At 33.9% G+C, this 21,764-nt stretch overlaps 2 protein-coding genes across 2 annotated transcripts in view; one reads left to right on the top strand and one right to left on the bottom strand.

The window, feature by feature from the left end:
• HHLA2 (HHLA2 member of B7 family) overlaps positions 1–21,764 on the top strand; it is a 187,829-nt gene that overhangs the window by 43,379 nt on the left and 122,686 nt on the right. The window contains exon 2 of the mRNA XM_076001285.1: positions 13,645–13,738. The gene's annotated coding sequence lies outside the window, so the exon portion shown is untranslated. The remainder of the gene's footprint in view (positions 1–13,644; positions 13,739–21,764) is intronic.
• The window catches only part of IFT57 (intraflagellar transport 57), a 56,486-nt gene that overhangs the window by 31,320 nt on the left and 3,402 nt on the right, over positions 1–21,764 (bottom strand). Inside the window, exons 3-5 of the mRNA XM_012777196.2 lie at positions 21,005–21,123; positions 16,715–16,805; positions 10,728–10,796 (exon numbers count right to left, since the gene is read on the bottom strand). Coding sequence (XP_012632650.1) covers positions 10,728–10,796; positions 16,715–16,805; positions 21,005–21,123 — 279 coding nt within the window. The remainder of the gene's footprint in view (positions 1–10,727; positions 10,797–16,714; positions 16,806–21,004; positions 21,124–21,764) is intronic.

Genomic DNA, 21,764 nt, shown 5'->3' on the forward strand with positions numbered 1-21,764 from the left:
GATTTGTCTTTCCAATTCAGTCTACCATTAAGTAGAAGATTAACCTTATGTTGGGGTTTGTATATTTGTGGGAGCTTGAGGTATTTAGGGGCTTTGAACTCACTTCCAACTGAGACTCAGGGGCAATGCTAACATAATAAAGCCTCTCCTCCTAACCTCCTAGCTCATGGTAGTAAGTCCTGAATAGACTCAGAGCCTTAAAAAAAAGATGTATTGCTTTTGGGACAGAAATTCAGGGGACTATATATTTCTAACCTCACTATTTGAGTATGGATAACTAATATATGCCTTTATACTTTATAGCATGTGGTTTGGATTTATTTGGTTACATTCCATTTAAAAAAACAGAAGTATAAAAAAAGTATAAGCATTAAATAAAATGTAGAAAATCTAAGTGAAAAAAGCTCAAGATTCTATTTTAGACATTAAAGCTCTCATTTAAATATAGAAACATTATTATTTTGAGTACCTAATAGAATGCTATATATACTTCTATACAAATTGAATACAGTGTAGTGCAAGAATATCATAGCTAGCGAGGAGGGTGCAGCATTCACAAAGTAGACATATATGAAGTTATATGAGAATATGTGATGATAAGAAAAGGGATAGCAAGTCTCTGTGTTGAAACCTAAAGCAATGGGGAAGGTTCTCTGCCATGCAAATTCACACTGACATCAATAACATGCTTATGCTTAGAAGAGCCTGGCATGTGTGCATTCACTGGCACATCTGGGTACCTGTGCTAGGCTCTAGGAGGCCTGATTCTGACTGGTTAATTTTCTATACCAAACAAGGTAGACCATTGGGGCCAGGGAGGATGTATGCCCTGCTACTGCTATGTGAGCCCTGACATTTGGAGCATATGTGTGGCTATACACACAGCCTTGCTCCTGCCAGGGTTATGGGCCCTACATCTCAGTCCCACAGAGTCAGGCTAAACCAAAAGGGCATGTGCTTTCAGCAGCAGTTTTGCATGATTCTTAATAGAATGTAGATACATTGGTCATTGATTTAAAAATAAATTAGATTTATGGAGCCACTGTTTGGGCAAATTGAAGCTGGCTGCTGTTGATTAAATCCCAGAGCCAGTGCCCTCCCCAACCTAATCCCCTCATTTCCACCCTTCCCTCTGCCCCTCCTTACAAGAGGGTGAAGTCCAGGATCACCAAACAAGTCCAGAAGGGGAAGCCCACTCACATTCCCACTTTTTTCAGGTCTGAATATAGGATTGTGCAAATTGTGAATAACGTATTTATATTTTCTTACTCAAGGAAGGGCATGCTTTTCTAATTTTCACAAAGGCAAATGGTTTTGCAGTGGCCTTGTTAGAACTAGACCCAGAATCTGAGTTAGCAGGTATATGAAGATCAAACACTGCATTTAGTTATCCCATTACATAAGCTATTTGTCTTTATACTGGACCCTTTAGTAAGTTGCGTTTACTGTTACTAGCTTATTATTTGGTTCCCTTAAGCAATGATTTGCTAACTCCTACTCACAATGTCCTAAAATGATTTAATGTAGGAGCTCAAAATTTTTTACTCACTCCTAGGCCATAATTAATATACTGGGGGAAATGGCCTAGTTACTAAATGAAGAAAGGGTAAAAAGAGAACATTAAGTTTGGCAGACCAGCATTAACTTATTCAACTACAGTTTCTTTCTACTTCCATATTTGCAGATGAATTTCATAACCTCATTCCTCACTCAAAATTCCTTAATGCCTTAATAACTGGATACATTAACTGAGCAAGTCCTACATATGAAGTATAAATCATTTAAAAACTCTATACTATGCCTTAGTTTGCTTTGAGAAAACCTTTTGTTTCTCCATTTAACAAATGGCATTTTATGTGTGGCTATTTGTAAAGATATATAAACTGATGTTTTTGCTTAAAATTTTATATCATTATGATGAAGTCTCTCTTTGAAACTTTAGAACTAAGATAAAGCATAGCTCTTGGGAAATTGCATTTTCCAGTCACTGCTGCTGAAGAAACAATTTAGAAGCTCAGTAAGGCACAAGTTTTCTAGAAGTCTTATTTATAATTAATTAATTTAACCAATAAACCATTTGTTAAGCTCCTACGACATTCAAGGTAAGAATCTGTGCTCAGTGTGGAAATATAAAAGGATTTAATCCCTGCCTGCAAAGAGTTTACAGTTTATTAGGAAGAGTTTGAGGCCAGTTAATGGGAGCAATAATTGGTCTTTGGTAAAAGGAGAAACTGATGAGATGAAAACAGATCCTAAGAATGCCAAAGGAAGAACTGAAGATAACAGTCTAAACCAACCCATAAAGTAACCTTGGGCTCAAATTGTGTGGTACAACATCCATGTCAGTTCAAGAAGCAAACACAAATGTTAATAGCCTGCTCAAAATCCTGTTCCAAGAGATAATCTTTCCTCCTGGGTAATATTAATAGAATGGTTAAGCATCTCAAGAAAGACTATATTCCATAAATATATATATTTTATGTATATGGTTGAGATGGCAACCTCATGTATATATCAGTGCCCAAATTCATTTGAAGAGCTCAATTCATATACCTACTGAGATAAAAGTCCAATTAACTGTCAAGATTAAATAGTTTCAAAACTCAAGGAATGGGGGACTATTAATAAATTGTCTTTAAGAGTCACAACAGTATGGTGTCAATGTTAGAGGATGGGTCTAGAATCTCATCTTGGCTTAAATCCCACTTCCATCATTTAGTAGCAGTTGGTTAAATTACTTAATCCCTCTAAATCTCACAGTCCCCATCTGTACAATGAAAATAATAACAGTACCTTCCTTATTGGAAGGGTATCTGTGAGCATTAAATAAGATGATGTATTTAAAAGGCTCATACGGTGCATGATACATATTAACACCCAATATATTTCAGCAGTTATTGTCATTATTATATGCCAAATATGATATTAGATGCTTTCCCATATAACACCATCAAACCAGGAGTCTTTTCATTTTTTAAAATGAGGAAACTGAGGTAACTTTTCTAATGCCACATCCAGTAAGCAGCAGGTCCATGCAGTTACTCTAAGGTACATGCTCTAAAACATTTTACACTGTATGTCTATCAACCCTTTGTCTGTCATATAGGTTACAACTATTTTTCTCTAGTTTATCACTTGTCTTTTAAGTTTATGATGTTTCCCACCACACCTTCTTATAATATAGTTTTAATTTTTATACACAGATTAGTATTTTTGTTTTATGTTCCTGGTTTTCTTGTCATACTTTGTCATGCCTACTTCAACCCATAACACTTGTCATGCATGTTTTCTGTTATTTTTTTGTGCCTAATTTTTTAAAAATTGTTTATCCATGTGTTGTTTATTTGGGGGTAATATATGAGGGAGAAATCCTGCTTTATAGTCTATTATCTCATCACTGTTTAATTAAATAGTTCAGTTTTCCCCACTGATTTGCATTGCTATATATGCTAATATCACCACATATTTGGATTATTTTAGGGATTTTGCACTACTTCATCAATCTATTTCAGTGTCAGTATCATACCTTTTTCGGGTTTCCAAAAAATTACACCAATATCACATGAAGAATTCCCATATACCCTTCATTCAGATTCTGTTAACATCTTATATAACCTCAGGGTGATTATGAATAAAAGGATACAGTGTTTATTCCTGGATGCTGAGATTTGGGGAAATTTTCACATTTTTCCTTGTACTTTTTTGTGCTTTCGTTTTTTTAAAAAAACACAAGGGACATATTTCAATTCTAAAAAGAATAAAGCTTTTTAAATAAGCAGGTAAAAATATCAGATTGATTAACTTCCAAAAACTAGCCGGTACAGGTGGTAAATGCTTTAGTAGGAGTTTGAATGAGAAGGAAGTATATTTTAATACAATAGTGAGATTTAAGTTTAGCCTTACAAGGATGTTTAAGATATAACTAGGTAGAAAAGAGACAAGCCAACTGTTTACAGTGAGGAAAACAACATAAGCCAAAATACCGAAACACAGATGAATACGGATTGCGAAGATCAAAATAAGAAGAGAGACTAGGGGCTTTAAAAAGGTGAATATTGAGGAGCAAAAAAGACATAAATAAATTGTGAAAGACCTTAAAATCTAGGCCTAAGGAATGTGACTTTTGGCCCCCAAGCCAAAGAAGAGGCAAAGAAGACATAAGGCAAGGTACAATGACTTCATTTATTTACACAACAAATATGTATTTAGTACCTACTATGTGCATGTACTAGTCAAGTCCAGGGAGTGAATAAAACAACAAAAATCCTCACCAAAAAACAGGCTAGTTATGTTTTATAAAGATTTATGGGTTGTCTATTTGTGGGTTGGTTGTAGGATTAAATGGGGCTAGGGTGATAAGGGAAGGTATTACCAAGGAGGCAGAATTTAAGCTAAACCATGAATGTCTAAAGAGTCAGATAAACAGTGAGAAGGCATTTTAGGTAAGAGAGGACAGAAAAGAGGATGTAATAGGAGCAGATATGCTCACAAGGTGTTTGAAAACCTATGAGGAGAACTGTTTAACTGGAATAAGGGGTTTATGGAAGAAAACACATTTGCTATGTGGACAATTGTCAAACTGCTAAGGGTCTTGAAAGCCAGACCAAAATGTTATATGGACCTATAGGCAATGAAAAACTATCAGAAGTTATTGAAGTCAGAATGACCTGATACAAGTCGTGTTTGGGTAAGTCACATAGAAGAGCAGGGTGAAAAATATTTTACACAAGGGTGGGGTGGTACTTAAGGATGAGGAGAAAGGACCATTTAGGACATTACTGTTATATAATCCAGACAGGTGATGAAAAGGACATAGCCTTGAAAGACAGCTGAAGGGATGGTATGAGAGATATTTCAAAGGCAGCATCCACAGATCTTAGTAACTACCTAGACATCCTGGACGAAAATAACAGAGTATCAGTCACATATTCAAAACACTAACACTGCTAGGGTGGGTGGTGGGTGGGTTTAAAGAATATAGGGCTATATTATAGAAGACTGAAAAATGCACAAATTCTAAGTATTCAGCTAATATACTGAATTATGTAAAAAATACCTGTTATTAGTATCGATGCAGGAAATATAGCCTATCCATTTATAGAATGACAGCTCTCAAATAATACCTGAAAAAATCATTATTGTATTACTTTTCATCAGATGGTTCCCTTAGTCATTTCTGTAGGGGGGAACTTGTGTGACGGCAAATTTAATCTAGTGGGCCTCCAATAATAATCCACATGACAGATTATGAAAATAAATCCATGACATCACCAGGCCTTCCTAATTTACATCGAAATGCAAGGTTCTTGATAACTTATATCCTATGTAAGCTTCTTACTCAAAAATACTCATGACAATCTAGGGACTTACTTGTATTAAGGGATTGGGGCTTTTTCTATTCTCCTATGGCACATAAGAATGTTGGCAATTCTAGTTTCTAGGAAAGGTGAAAACTTATACAAAATAAGAAACACATCAAGTGTAGGCTGTATGCCACCACCACATCAGGTGCTGTCCACAAGTTAGGTTATAATAATTTCAAAACAAGACTGGGAAGAATTATTTGTGTACCAGTTTACAGATAAGAAAGCAGAGCCACAGAGGTTAATTAACATGCTATGGCCATGTGGCTAGTGACACAAGTCAGGATTTTAGCTAAGGCTGCTATTTCTGCCATAGAATCTCCCTTGCAGGTATGAACCTAGATCTGGAAAGGACCTTGAATGGTCCTTGCTTCCTCCTTCTTGCTAGGCACACAATGAAACCAGGATGAAAATAAGGATCTCTCATATTTCAAGTGTGGATTCAAAAGCTACACTAAAGATCAAGCAAAATTCTGTCTTTTACACCCAGCAAGAACTGCTGTTTGAGCTTCTGCTGAGCAGTGAGAAGCAGAGCTTTTTTCTCTAGCCCACATTTCCTAATCACCTCCAGATGTAAAATTGATGGGGGTGGTGAGGGTTAGTTACCAGAGAAATAAAAGCATTTACTCAGTCATAATTATTCCATCACTCTCAAACATGTGGCATTTTAATCATTTCTCCTGTGAAATACCAACCATAGGCTTCTCTCATAACACAGATAAGTGGCTCAACACAAAAATGGTTTTAGGAAAGGAGAAGAAAAACATTTTCCTCAAGCAGGAATCAAAATCAATGGTAATCTATGGGGCAAACTATTTGTAGAACAGTCTCTTCACTGTGTTTCTCAGAAAGGAGGTTTTGCCTAGAAGAAAGTGTAAATCATATGTCAAATGAAGAAAATTTAAAGTATTTAAGATTTTAACCAAAGTAGGGCCCTCTTCTTCCCCTCTTTGATTACAATACTGCAGATGTATTGCCTAGATGAAACCCTAAACTAAAACTGAAATGACATTTTTATTCTAAGCCTGTATTTTTACTTCCTTTCAGCTTTTGCTTTTTAAGCTAAAAAAGTCTCTCATTCTTGGTACAATGATTTTTTTTTTTGCTAAGTAATTAAAAACCAATTGTGTTTAAACCTTTTGAGATGCTCGGTTTTATGCTGTATAACTCAGGATTTGGTTTCTAAAACCTCAAATTTAGCATCTCAAAGAAGAATAGTATCTATGGCATGTTTGAAAAAAATGTTTTGAAATGAAGTGATGGGCATTTAAAAATAGAATTCAGACACTGCATAGCACCCTCTCATCTTTTTTTCAATGGGGGAGCAGAATGACACATTTGCATTATGCTGCCAGAACACTGTTGCCGTGATTTTGTTGAGTTTCACAATGGAGAAGGGAGTTGCAGAGACCACTCATAATCATAGCATAGCCACCGCGAACATGCAGCACGTTCCCAATTGACACACTCAACTTAGAAATAGAAATGACCAGCCTATCTAGACAGCAGAGACTTCTTTCCCTGCTCCCACCCCGCCAGCTCTGAACATTCTACAATACTCCTAATCATCAAAGGCCCTGCCCAACTGTCAGAGCTTTAATTCAACCTGAGTGTCCTCTTCCGTAGCCACTCTTAGGGTAGCTCTGGCGACATTTAAGATTTCAAGAATGCTCAGGAATCAGAGGGATTTAGAGAATCTGGAACTTTGTGGACTAGCCTTGAAGCCTGATATTCATCCATAATGCTTTCCTTCTAAGAAAAGCTATCTCAAAATTAAAATAACTTATAAATGAAATTTTGAAAGATAAAGCAATCCCTCACTAATTGTAGTTGGTTTCCTGAAAAGTACTATGTTTGACAAAATCACAACTGGTGTGAAGGAAGTGGAGAGGGAAATAATAGAGTAAGAATGCCTTTAAAATATTTTTTAAATCTCAAATAAATATTCTGAAAAGCACTTGCTTCCAAAACTAACCAATTTCATCACTGTAAACATTAATTATCAATAGGAGGAACCCTTCTCTTAGAACATGTCTTTTTCAGTGTTCATGAAATCTATTGTTGTGTCATGATCTGCTTAGGCAGATATTTAAAATTTAGTCAATGGGAAGACAATATTTCTTTATAAATTCTTCAGATTAGCAGTTACAGGCTTCAACTATGTTTTGGTAGTCAGGAAGATGAGTCACTGGGTCCTGTTTCAAGGGAGGATTTGCTGCCCAGCTGCAGGAAATGTGTCCAGTAGATAGTCTCCTGCTGTTAGCTCTCTCAGGGTCTGTCTCACCTGCAGAGAGCCACCTCACCTGGAAATATGTCCTTTCCAGGATAGCCTTCCTCCAGGGACTGAACCAATGAGGTAACACTTGCTCCAGAGCTTCTCACCAGGTTGGCCAACTCTTTGGCAGACCTGCAATGCAGCAAGACTTCTCCCTCTGCCCCGTTCTTCCTTCCCCCTTTCTTTTAAACGTGTCTATTTCTAATAAACATCTTGCATTCCAAACTGTCTGTGTCTGCTTCCAGAGAACATAAACTGTGACATGTCTTTTTCATTCATATTCTCTCTTGCTTCATTTTACTACAAGTCTTAAGAAAATGCTTGTGTATGCTCAACTCTTGGAATTATCAAGATATTTAAGAGCATGTTTTTCAGGGTCTAGCCTTCACTTTATTTAATGAAAGGAAGGAATACAGGTAGCTTTCTCCCTGCATTATCCCACAGGGTACATAGAAGAGAACACAATCACCAAGTTATTTTTTTTCTCTAGGAAGATTAAACTATACCTTGCCTACAAAATTATAAAATAGCATGCATTCATTCGATAGTACTGATTATTGAGCAACTGCTACACACCAGGCACAGATGAAGAAAGCAGTGAAAAATCTCCTGCTCTTGACGAGTTTCCATTCTAGTAGTTGAGACAGACAAAAATCAGTAATTAATATAATACCATACCAGGGTCTATGAAGAAAAATAAAGTAGGGTGAGAGGACAGAGAATGACTGGAGAAGCATCTATTGTTTTAAAGCCACAGGTAGGGAGGCATTGCTCTGCCCCATACATTGCTAGGCTTGCACAGTCACATGCGCATTTAGTGAATCAATTTTCTCGATAGTGCATATCATTCTTGTTCTAGTGAAGAATTCATCATGCTCAGCTCTACTAACATAATATTTCTCCTACATTGTGAGTCCACCTGCTACATGAAACATAAAATCTTAAATCTATGTTACTAACCTATATAGCAATTCTGTCTTGGGGAAAGAGCAGCCTGAGCCATCATAAGCTGTAGTTAGACACAGCTGTCTAAGGCAGATGGCTTTAGTGGGCAATATCATAAGCTTGCCAGATTTTTTAAAATATGAAAGGGTTTTCTGCCTCATTAGTACTCCATGGTTGACCATCCACAAACACCTGGTGTTCACACTTATTCTTCTTGTGAAAATGGAACTATACATAGTCTTAGCTCTAAAGGATATGTTATATCATCTTTGTCCACAGGATCTAATACTTAATTTATAAAGGCACAGGTAACAGAAAAACCCTTCCTCACAGTAAATATAATTTAATTGAGATGAAAAATTGAAATCAGGACCAATAGGGACTTAGAGTAATGGTAGAGGCAAATTAAATTACTCTGCTCCTTCCCAATACTCAAACTACTTTGTTTAGAAGGGTTCCCAGGTGGCCTTCACAGTTCTGTATTTACACCATCAACATAAGAATGAATAACACAAATGACAGTTTCTTTCTAAGAATAACTGTGTACATCTCCACTTTTATTTTTCTACTCATACATAGGAGCACTTTGTCATAATCATCTTCAACACATACAATACATGAACACCAACATCACAGTGTACTTGCTCAAGGCAGGAATCAAACCCTTACTATATCTTATTGAACTCTTGTTATGAGGTAAAGGGGAAAAAAATAGACTTGGAGTTTGAAGAAACCATTCGAACTTAGCTACTGTAATTTATTAGTTTTTTAAAAGATTAAATTTCAAGGCTTATATTTGTAAAATGTAAAATTTGTAAAAATTTGTAAAAAATCAGCATCTACCCAAATTCCTCACAAGGTCAATAAAAAGATGTGTATTAAAGTACTTTGAAAACTACAACATGAGCAAAGGTGTTGTCACAGCTGGAGTTTGTTTGGATTTAAGTGTTAACATATTCTGATAAAATTTAATTAATCAATGAATGTATCTTCTTTCATTTAAGAAGTATTTATTCAGTAACTTCTGTGTTATACTGTAGGGAATATTAAAAAGCATAGCTATCCCTGTTACCAAAGAGCTTACAAATCAGATTTCAGAAGGGGAATGTAAGGGAATAGGAGTTTTGGTTTTTGCCAATACTTCCTGAGTACTTTCTATGTGATAGATATTGTTACAGAGTCTTACATGTAGTAACTCTCTTCATCTCCAAAAACCCTATGTAAAGGTAAAATTTTTATTTTACAGATGAAGATGAGGTACAAGAAGTTTGGAATCCTGCCCAAAGTTGGAATCCTAGACAGTATTAAAGCAAATTACACACTCAAGCAAGTTAGCCACATGTTATATTATACTTTAAGTTGGGCAGAAAACACACGCATCATTAATAATAACTAATAAGAATTAACAATACTATGACAGTATATGATAAATGAAGAGATCATCCTGGGGAGAGGTGGTCAAGGACGTCTTCATGATCTGAAACCAAAACTAGATCCAAACTTGTTTTGAGGACTCAGATAAGAAAAACTAGAGGACAAATAAAAATATTATGTTGCATATGTACTTTTTGAAGGTGCAATATATATTTACTTTATTGAAATATAATATACATATAGAAAAATGCAAAATATATACATTTGAAATATCTCATTGGGTATGTACTCTCATAGATTGGCTTATTTCATAATTAAAACACAGCAAAAAACTGACTTAAAGCAATGTCTGATTACCTATGCACATACCAGTCTTAATATACTCCATTTTATTTCAAAGAATTACAATTTAAGTACTTTCCCATAATCAAGATCATTCAATCCTGGCCTATTATAATGGAAAATAGCTTGAAATAGAATAATTAATGTCTTTCCATAATAAAAAATGCCGCCAGGCAAATTATTTTCAGTTTCCACAAGAAGCACTGTGTTGATTTTCTATGGTATAGACAGGAAGATGTCTCACTTGCTTCTCTGGATTTTATGTTTGCTATAATTATAACATTTTATATATAGGAAAGCAATTTTGAGAGCAACTTTCCAAATGGCATGCAAAACAATGGCCAACCATGGTTTCTACTGATTTATATTTCCAGCAGAACGTGTACACTGATTGCTTGTTGGTCCCGTGTGTAACCGATGAAACTTACCAAGTGATATGTCTGGGCCTTTAAGACGTTGAGATCAATAAAGTTTTCTTCATTATCTGTCTCCTCTTCCTTAGGAAAATAAAATAATTTAAAATTATAAAAATTATAATTAAAAAAATATATTTCCAGCTTTCACATATATAATATACTAATCTATACTAAGCTTGATATAAAGATTCATGTAGGAAAAGGCATTCAAAAACCCAGTGAATGCATGTATAAAGTAAGGCATAATATTATTAACAGCTCATCTGGTTTTTGAGGTTTTGATGGGACCATTTAAATAGAACATTTTTTGCAGTCACTGACAGAAAAAAAAAGGAGGGGAAGGGAGCCATTGAGATAAACACAAAAACAGGAAAGGGAAACAGACCCAAGTGATTTATCTGAAATAAATAGGAGTTTGAGCAATATGATTGAAATGGACAAAAATGAGAGGTTATAGACACAGAATATTCTCAGTTGCTCTAAAAACCAATCACATTTATGCATATTTTTGACATCTCATCTCTTGTATGCTCAAGCTTGATAAGGTAATGGTTACCAGCACTACTTGGCACATGGCCTTAAATCTATCTAAAAGGATAGTTCAGGTGGATTCCAAGCTAATCCTGATCTGCAGACCAATTGGTTGTAGGGGTTAGGGATAGGAAGTGGCCCTTTGAGAGGAAACTCTCTCCTCAATATGCAGTAAATATGGAGTCTGAGCAGGTTCTATGAACATGTAGGACAAAATATGAACTCCCTTTTTCTTCAAATGTCTTTGTGGTGACAAGTGACATAGTAAATGAAACAAACTTAACATGACTATCTTGATCTTAAGGACATGGTAATAAAGCCAATGGAGCTTGGTCCTCAAGTCATATGATCTAGTAAAGAAAAAAACAAACCAACAAGTGAGTGTCCACTGGTGAACACTTCCATATGTAGAACTGCATAAATTTGCAGTTGTAGATTTCAAAGATAATTCTTATCTTCAAGAATTTAGAAACACATTAAACACTGGTCTCAAAGTGTGGTTTTGAGACCAGCAGCATCTGTATCACCTGGGAATTCATATACTGCAATTCTAAGGCTCTATCCCAGATCTACTCAGAAAATCTGGGAGAGGGGCCACTAAAGTATGATATGAGACCTATGCTATTCTTTGGAGAACTGGGAAGATTTTAGTAAAATAAAAAACAATATAAATGTAGAGTCTACACACTCAAGTGACATTTAATTTTTAGGGGGGGGGGCAGTGGGGCACAGAAGTACAGATGAAACTGATTGGATCTTAAATCTGAAAAATGACTTATTCTGTGTTTGCACTAATGATGGTCTACTTAACAAAGTAAATGATTGAAATGCCAATGACTCAATGCCCATAGGAGAAGAGATAAGTTTATAATGCTTTCACAATAACCTGATCAGTACTGTTTAGATAGGCAATCAATAAGTACTTGTTGAATTACATTGGACTGAACACTACTAGGTAAAAAGCTTTAACAGTAGCTACTAAAATCAATCAGGGTCCAATATCTTCCCATAGCCAGTATTCACAGGTTCAGGAATGAAGGGGTAGATATGCTAGTGGCAACACTTGCTATTATCCCTCCTAGTCGGCTAGCAAAATTTTTGCTTCCTGTTCCCATGACTTTATGATTTGCTGGCCTAAAGGTCTTAGTCCCAAAAGGAAGAATGCTTCCACCAGTAGATACAATGATCCCATTGAATTGGAAGTTAAGGCTGCCACTTTGGGCTCCTCATACCTCTGAATCAACAGGCAAAGAATGGAGTTAATGTACTGGCTGGCTAGATCCTGACTGGACTGCTACTCCACAATGGACGTAGGAAGAGTATGTCTGGAATACAAAAGATCCTTCAAGACATCTCTTAGTATTACCATGCCCTATGGTTAAAGTCAACAGAAAATTACAATAACCCAATCCAGGAAGTACTGTTAATGGCCCACACCCTTCAGGAATAAAGGTTTGGGTCACTGCACCAGGTAAAGAACCACAACCAGCTGTGGTGCTTGCTGAAGGCAAAGATAATACAGAGTGGGTAACAAAGTAGTTATAAATATCAGCTACAAGGAGGAAGGGAGGGGTAAAAATCATACCTAAAAGGTACAATGAACACTATTTGGATGATGGACACACTTACAGACCTCACTCAATCATTATAAAAGCTATCCATGTAACAAAAACATTTGCATCTCTTAATATTTTGAAATAAATAAATGCCAGCTAAAGCATGTGATCAGTTACAGAAATGAGGATCATTGTCATGAGTATTTCATTGATTTTGTTATGAATATATTCGTATGCAGACATTTTCATTTTCTTCCCTCCTCTATTTCCTTATATAACTTAAGATGTATTAACTTTATGTCATAGTATTTGAGTATTGTTATTTTTGCATCATAGTATTTAAGTTATAGGATATGACGGCAAAGAGTAAATATCACTCAAGGACTGTATCTCTTCTGGGGAAGGGGTTAGTGTTATCTGTTATATATGGAATAGTTACATCATATCAGGCAGAATTATGACCTTGCTATTGTCTTGATTTGGCAATTATGGTTTAAGATGATGTGTATGAATTCCAAATGACAAGAAATGAACTTGTGATGGTTAATTTTGTGTGTCAATTTGACTGGGCCATGGGATATTTGGTTAAACATTATTCAGAGTGTGTCTGTGAGGATATTTCTGAATAACATAAATAATTGAATTGGTAGACTAAGTAAAGCAGATTCCCTGCCCCAATTAGGATGGGCCTCATTTAATCTGTTAAAGGCCTGAGTAGAACAAAAAGTCTGAGTAAGAAAGAATTTACTCTCTGCCTGTCTTCAAACTGGGACATTGATCTTCTTTTGCCTTGAGATGTGGACTGAAACTTACATGATCAGCTCAGTTCTTCTGGTTATTAGGCCTTCAGACTCAAACTGGAATTCTACCATCAGCTCCCCTGGGTCTCCAGCTTACCAACTGTGGATCCTGGGACTTCTCAGTCTTCATAACCACGTAAGCCAATTTCTTACAATAAGTCTCTCTCTATAAAAATATATGTATATTTGTGTGTGTATGTATATTTCCTATTGGTTTTGTTTCTCTGGAGAACACAAACCATTACATAGAAAAAGGATTTAGTTACTAATAATAAATATTAAGAGCATTCAAAAGGAGTTCAAATGTAAATAGGCTTAAAATAGTTTAGTTTAAATTATTAGGATAAATTAAGACTGTGATCTAATATTTCAAAAGGCACTCAACAATTTCCTGCCATTTCTTTGCCTGATATGTACCTTCTTGATTCTCTTACCTCTAATTACTAAGGATATGATTATATATAGCAGGTGAGAATATTCTGTGTCATAACCAATACTCTTTTTTACAATTATCAACCTGTCTTATCTTGATGTGGCCATCTAGTTTCTAGATGACTATAGCAGAACTCTGTCAGAATGATCGTCATCAGCCTTGAGTAAGCCCACAAATTCTGGCAACAGAATCTAGTAATAGCTCACCATCAAAGGGCTCCTTGGTTTGAACCAGTTCTCCTTAGCAAGAAGAATAGTAGAGGTAAGAGAGGGTCCCATGTGATGACAATAAGGAAGAAAGGAAAGAAACCATATTCAAGAGACATGATGCAAGGGAAAGAACAACAGCCTCAGAGGCAACTCCTTTAAGGAAGGCCTTCAGTATGGTCTCATGATAGAAGGTCTTTACCTCATAGTTGGGAAGAAATATGTGAAGAGGCTGCTTTCTAGTATATTTCTCTAAATTTATACTCCCAATAATGCTGCTATGAACTTTAAAGGGTTCCTAGAAAAAAATTAGCTATAATTTCTAAAAGTTACACAACAATGTGCTGACAGATGGATTTTATGGTCAAATACTTAATGAACACCTACTATGCACCCGGCCCTGCACCATAAGCTGGAGAGAGAACACTGAGAAAAATCAGACATGGTTTTTCCCTTCAGATTTTTTTTTCCTGACTAGTAGGTTTTTCTTTTTTTCCCTAATTAGAGTTTTAAGTTATATTTCTTTGAAGTTAAATGTTGATATACTATTAATAGGACCACATATCTATCAAACTATTAATTACTATTAGTTATTAAGAAGACATGATGAGGTAAATAACTGAGTAGAATAAATAAGTGAACAATTAGGAATATGTGAGGACTTAATTTCTGAGCTTGAATGGAAAGAGCTATTGCACAAAGAATAAAGTCTAAACTGCTTAAAATGTCCAACACAATACAGAATGAATGAATATATTCTTGCTTTGACTTTTTAAATTTATGACATTAAAAAAAATCTTTTAAATTGATTAGTTTTACAATGTTCTTTTTCCTTCTGTAAATAACAGTCATCCTTTTTATATATGTGGTTAAACATGTTTATACTGTTGCTACATGTTAAAGACTTTGAAAACAAATAAGAATAGAAAAGAATCACCCATAATCCTTCTATCCATATATAACTAATGTTAACATCATTTTTTTAACATTTTTATATAGTTGAGGTCATGATGACAAAATTTGAAATCCTTTTTTCAAATCATTTTATAGCATAAATTACAGTATAAGTCATCATTCCCATGTCAATAATATTTCTTTGTAAATAATTTTAATGGCTACATAACATTTGAATATAGTCTAATTTATTTACTGTATATTTTTAAAGGTTTGTTATTAAAATAATGTGGTGAGAACACCTCTGTAGCATATACTAATTTAAACAACAAACCTAAATTACTTAAATTACTTTCAACTAAAAATTATTATCTATTGATTTTTTAAAAATCACCTAAAAAAGTTTAATTGGTTTATAACAGTAAAATGACCTTTGAACAATATGGGTTTGACTGCATGGGTCCACTTACAGATTTTCTTTCGCTTCTGCCATCTGTGAGACAGCAAGACCAACAACCCTCTTGTTATCTTTTGCTGTTCTCTTTCTCCTCCTCAGCCTAGTCCACATGAAGACAAGGATGAAGACCTTTATGATAATCTACTTTCTTTCAATGAATAGTAAATATAATTCTCTTCCTATTGATCTTTTTTCTCTTCTCTAGCTTACTTTATCAAAGAATATAGTACATATTAAAAATATATATAATATACAAAATATTATACAAAATACAAAACAGTTAATCAACTGTTTATATTATCGGCAAGGCTTCTGGTCAACAGTCAGGTATTAGTAGTTATGTTTTGGGGCAGTCCAAAGTTATACATGGATCTTTGTGTCGGGGCCAGCACCCCTAACCATCACATTGTTCAAGGGTCAACTCTACATATGAGGTTGTTTTTTCCACCATTTCTGTTTCGGATAACTTTTACACTTCCTAAAATATCAGGGTCAAACCATTTCTAGTGCTGAGAAAAAATTAACTTGAGAAAAAGCTCTTTTGTCTCTATCATCTTTTTAGTCTAATACATTTGTAGAGACTTCCCCATTTAGTTTCACACTGTGGATAGGATGTTAAGCATGGAAAAAGGTACAGATGCTGCCAAACAACTTAAATAATGATGGTTATTTAAAAGCACTTTTAAAAAACTTCTCTAGGGTAGTACTCATCCTAATTTGAAATATGTAAAGGAATTCCTTAGAAATGAATGGTATTCTTATGAAGCAGAATGTATTACATTAATAATAAATTCTATTGTTTTGTTCAAAATTCTTTATGAGTCAGGGCCTATTTAAGATCATGAATGGTTGTTAATAAAATAATTACTCATATAACTAGTGTTTTATAGTTCCTAGTATAGTTTAAGAACCTCTGCTAAAATTCAGACCTCAATCATTAGAGAACACAAACATTAACTTAACCAAGGTCTAAATGACTGATACTTGGCACTGTACTTAAAAGCTTTTTTTCTCTAGAAACAATGAAATAAAATATTCCAGAAAATGGAAGTCTGGAGGAATTAATAGATGGGAAAAGAACACAAAGGTGAAAATGAATAGCAAATTTAGCTATACACATACCACAAATTCTTCGTCTACTTTATTTAATGTTAATTCTGCATCATCTTCTGGAACAATTTCTTCTTCTAATTCTTCCACTGGGTATACTGGCCTAAAATAGTAAGGCTTAATATGAGATGAGAATTTTAAAAAATACTTTAGTGAAACAAAAAGGTATAATGCAAATATTAAGGATCTCCTCTACAACAGATTTTGTCCTTTTTCACCCCTCTTCCATAATTACTGTTAAATGTTTTATGTAGTTAAATGTTAAATGTTTTATGTAGTCTTCCTATAATTTTCTATGTAAAAAAGCCAAAGTATTTATCTCTAAATTTAAAGAATAAATTTACAAAAATAAGATGATAACTATGCATTGTTGTCCAAGTTACTCTCCTCACTTATCAATTTCCACATTTAAATAATTTCTTTTATATATGCTTGCACTATATCTTGTTGAACAGCAATACCACAATTAATGTAACTGGTAGCCTATGACTGAACATCAATGGTTCTTGCTTTTTGCTAGTCAATACTGCAAAGATCATCCTTGTATATTTATCATTACATATATTATTTAGAAAAAATTGTTCAAATGAAATGGCTAGGTAGACAACTTTGTACCTGTTCTTGTTTTGCTAGTTAGTGCCAAAAATGGCTTCTAAAATGTTACCCTAATTTATGCTCCCAACAATAGTGAAGGACAGTGACTCCATTTCCATATATTCACCAATATGATACACACCTTTAATCTTTGCCAATCAACCATGTGAAAAAAATTTCATTCTTGTTTTAATTGCATTTCTTTGGCATGAGAGTGACTGAAGATCTCTTCATATTTTAGTTAGTTATTCATGCTTCTATTCCAGTGAATGTCCTTTGTCCTTTGGCTTTTTGTATATTAAGAATATTAATGCTTTGCCTAACCTGTATTAAAAATATTTCCCTGGTTTATTATTTATAATCTTGGCTATTCAATTGTTACAGTTCTTATTAAATAGACTTGGCAACCTTTTCTTGAAGATACCCTAGCTTTAATGTCATATAAAACATTCTCTCAAACCACACCCTCTACACTACTCTGGTCTTTTAGTACTTCTATAGTTTTATTTCTCACATTTATATCTTTGATCAGTCTGAAGTTTATTTGGATAAAGGTTATAAGGAGAAGTACAGCTTTCTTCTTATTTCCATACTCTAATTAGTGTTCCTAACACTAACTATTGAACAATCATTTCTCCCTCAAAATTAACACATATTTCCTATATTAAAAAAACAATTTAAAACTAAATATTTAGGTTTAAATTAAATATTAAATATTATTTTAAACCTAAATATTTAGGTTTATTTATGAAAACTTATTTTAAATTCCCAAACCTCAGACATGTTAATGAAATATCAAAAAAAATCAACATTGAATATTGTGGAAAGTACTGTGAACCAAATCAATTATCTTAAAAATAAATTTCCTCATCTTTCATTATTTAGAATTAAATTATATCTCAAAAGCAATGTTCTTCTAGGATTCATTCTGGAATATTTAGATATATAAAATAACTGTCGATCAATATGTATCTTCTATGTAATTTACTTATTACATACTGATAATATTCTCTAATGTTTATTACTTTTCAACATCCCCTTTTATTTCCCACTTATATATACTCCATATAAATTATCCAAGTCACAATCTCTTCGATAAATGGCGCTGGGAAAACTGGATATCCACATACAAGAGAATGAAACTAGACTTCTATTTCTCACCACTGATACAAATCAACTCACAATGGATTAAATACTTAAATATATTACCTAAAACTATGCAACTATTGGAGGAAAACATAGAGGAAATTCTTCATGACATAGGTCTGGGCCAGGATTTTTGGGTAAGACCTCAAAAGCATAGGCAACAAAAGCAAAAATAGACAAATGGGATTATGTCAAACTAAAAAGCTTCTTCACAGCAAAAGAAATAGAATGAAGGAACAACCTACGGAATGGGAGAAAAGATTTGCAAACTATGCATCTGACAAGAGGTTAACATACAGAATTTATAAAGAACTCAAACAGCTCATCAGCAAAGAAACCAAATAATCCAATTAAAAAATGAACAAAAGATCTGAATAGACATTTCTTAAAAGAAGACACACGAATGGCCAGCAAGTATATGAAAACATGCTCAACATCGCTAGTCATCATGGAAATGCAAATCAAAACTACAATGAGATTTCACCTCATTCAAGTTAGAATGGCTACTGCCAAAAAGACAAAAAATAACAAATGGTGGCACAGATGTGGAAAAAGGGGGACTTTTTATACACTGTTAGTGGTGATGTAAATTAGGAGAGTCATTGTGGAAAACAGTATGGAGGTTCCTCAAAAAAACTAAAAACAGACCTACCATATGATCCAGCAATCCCACTACTGGCTAGATATACAAAGGGAATGAAATCATGTTGAAGAGCTATCTGCACTCTCAGTTATTATAGCACTATTCACAATAGCCAAAATATAGAATCAACCTAAGTGTTCATCAACAGATGAATGGATTAAAAAATGTGGTATATACAATAGAATGTGGTGTACACAACAGAATACTATTTCAGCCATAAAAAAAGAAAATCCTGTCATTTGTGTCAACATGGATGAACCCAGAGGACATTATGTCAAATGAAATAAGCCAGGCACAGAAAGACAAATATTGCATGATCTCACTCATGTGGAATCTCAAAAAGTTGATCTTGTAAGTAGAGAGTAGAATAGTGGTTATTATAGTTGTTACCAGGGCCTAAGAAGGAGGTGTTTGGGAAGAGGTTGGTCAATGGATGTAAAGTTAGGTAAGAGGAATAAATTCTAGTGTTGTGTTGCACAGGATGGTGACTATAGTTAACAATAATATATTGTATATTTCAAAATAGGTAGAAGAAAGGATTTTGACTGTTCTCACCACAAAGAAATGACAAATGTATGAGGCGATGGATATGCTAATTACCCTATTCTGATCATTACACATCATATGCATATGTTGAAACATCATGCTGCACCACATAAATATGTAGAATTATTATGTATCAATTAAAAATAAGATGAAACTTAAAAAAAATATTACCCAAGTCACAATACATGGGACAGGAATAAGATATGCCTAGAAACAAATGAAGTGCAAAATAGAATAGTGGTTGAAATACTGCAAAATAGCTTCTGGTGAATTTAGAATCTATCGGGCTATCGATTTGATAATTTTAAAAAATGCCAAATAGGACACCACATCTCATAACTTATCTTTTCTTTAAATCTAATAAAGTATTATTGATCATGTAGTCATTCTTTATATTGTACAAATCATAATGTTTGGATTGAAGCATATGAAATTGTCATTTTTAGTAAAAAAATAATGAATATCAGTAATTTCATATGGTTAAACTCAAGGTTAAATAAGTCAAGGAACTTAATATCAAGTAGATTATACCTGAAAGAATATAATTGAATATACTTTAAAATATTAACAGAGAATAATATATACACCTTTCTATAAAAATTAGTTCTAATCCCCCAAAAAATCACCATTTGCCCATGTTTTATAAGTGAAAAGTGACTTCCACATTCTAAATAATCCCAATCTTCAAAGATCAAATTAATTTTTTTTAAATTATAACCTATATGAATTGAAAGTTTCTGAATATTTTATTTCTTCATCTGTATGCTCAATATTTATTGAGCATCTATGATATACCAAGTGCTATGCTAACTGTCATAGAATACATATGAAGATTTCATAACTTCTAGCAAGAAAACCAGACCTGTAAATAAAAAATTTTAATACCACAGGATAAATAAAACATAATAGAAATATAAACAAAGCACTGTCAGGTCAGAGACAGAAGCAATGAACAATATATAGGAGAGTGTCAAATGGCTTCTTCAGTATTACTATTGCCCAGTCACTATAAGCAAAGGAGAAAATTCCATTTAAAGTACCATATTAATTTCCATTTTTTCCTTACATCTGTAGTTATCAGTTACCTCCATATATTAATATGCTTGTGTGTGTAAATATATGCACAATATATGCACAACTTTTAATAATTACATATTTGAATAGGGAAATGGCATAATACATAACACATTACTGCAGAACTAGTTTTGTAGACAGACTTTCCAATTTTGTCTAAACTAGCTTTTCTCAGTTACTTGTAGTATTTTCAGTTTAGAGCAGTTGAGAGAAAATAATGCTTATCAGTTTAATTAGACAGCTCTGCACCTTCAGAGTAAAATGCTATTTATTACAATTATCAGTTGGGAAATTTTTACCTTTTCCAGGTGAAACCAATATATTTCAATGCTTCTTCAGCTAAACAATCAAGAACATAGCATACATGCTCTCCATAACCTGACTTTAATTTTGAAGGAGGAAAATCTGCAGTTCTTCCCTAAAAAACAAAAAGATAAACAGGGTATTGTTAGTTATGCTCCAAATGTCAAAATAGTATAAGCAAAGAACAGCTGAGTATATGTATCACTTTTCTATCCTTCAAATGATTTAAAATAACTGTAATTATACTGCTACTTAGAAATCCACCTTTTAAGTCTTTTTAATCAGTTGATACATAAAAAAACTAAAACAAAATAAAGTTTCATTGTTAAAGTTACCAAATTAAAAGGCAAGAACATAATAGCAGCAGGACAAATTACTGATCTAGTTAGGGCGAAAAAAATCAGAAAAACTACAAGTTTCATTAAACAACTATGGGAAGGACAAAGTGATTCACTTGTCAAAAATTAATAACATGTGCCAAAAATGTCTTACTGCCTGTCCCTGGGAAAAGTCAGAAATGAGAAGTACAACTGCCATCATGGTTCATTAAATCAAAGTTCCCTTTCAACATACAAAGTGTTTTGAATTCATAGTTTCATCATTTTTTAGAAGGTGAACTAACCACCCATAAATTTACCTCTGAGACATACGGAGATGAAGAAAAATATTACTTTGGGCTATAAGGAGTATGCACTGAACATTTTCAGAAGAGACATTAATGGTATAATATCAATTATACTGAGAAGGTTTTACTTG

The sequence above is a fragment of the Microcebus murinus genome, chromosome 1 (assembly GCF_040939455.1).
Source record: "Microcebus murinus isolate Inina chromosome 1, M.murinus_Inina_mat1.0, whole genome shotgun sequence".
Classification (NCBI taxonomy): Eukaryota; Metazoa; Chordata; class Mammalia; order Primates; family Cheirogaleidae; genus Microcebus; species Microcebus murinus.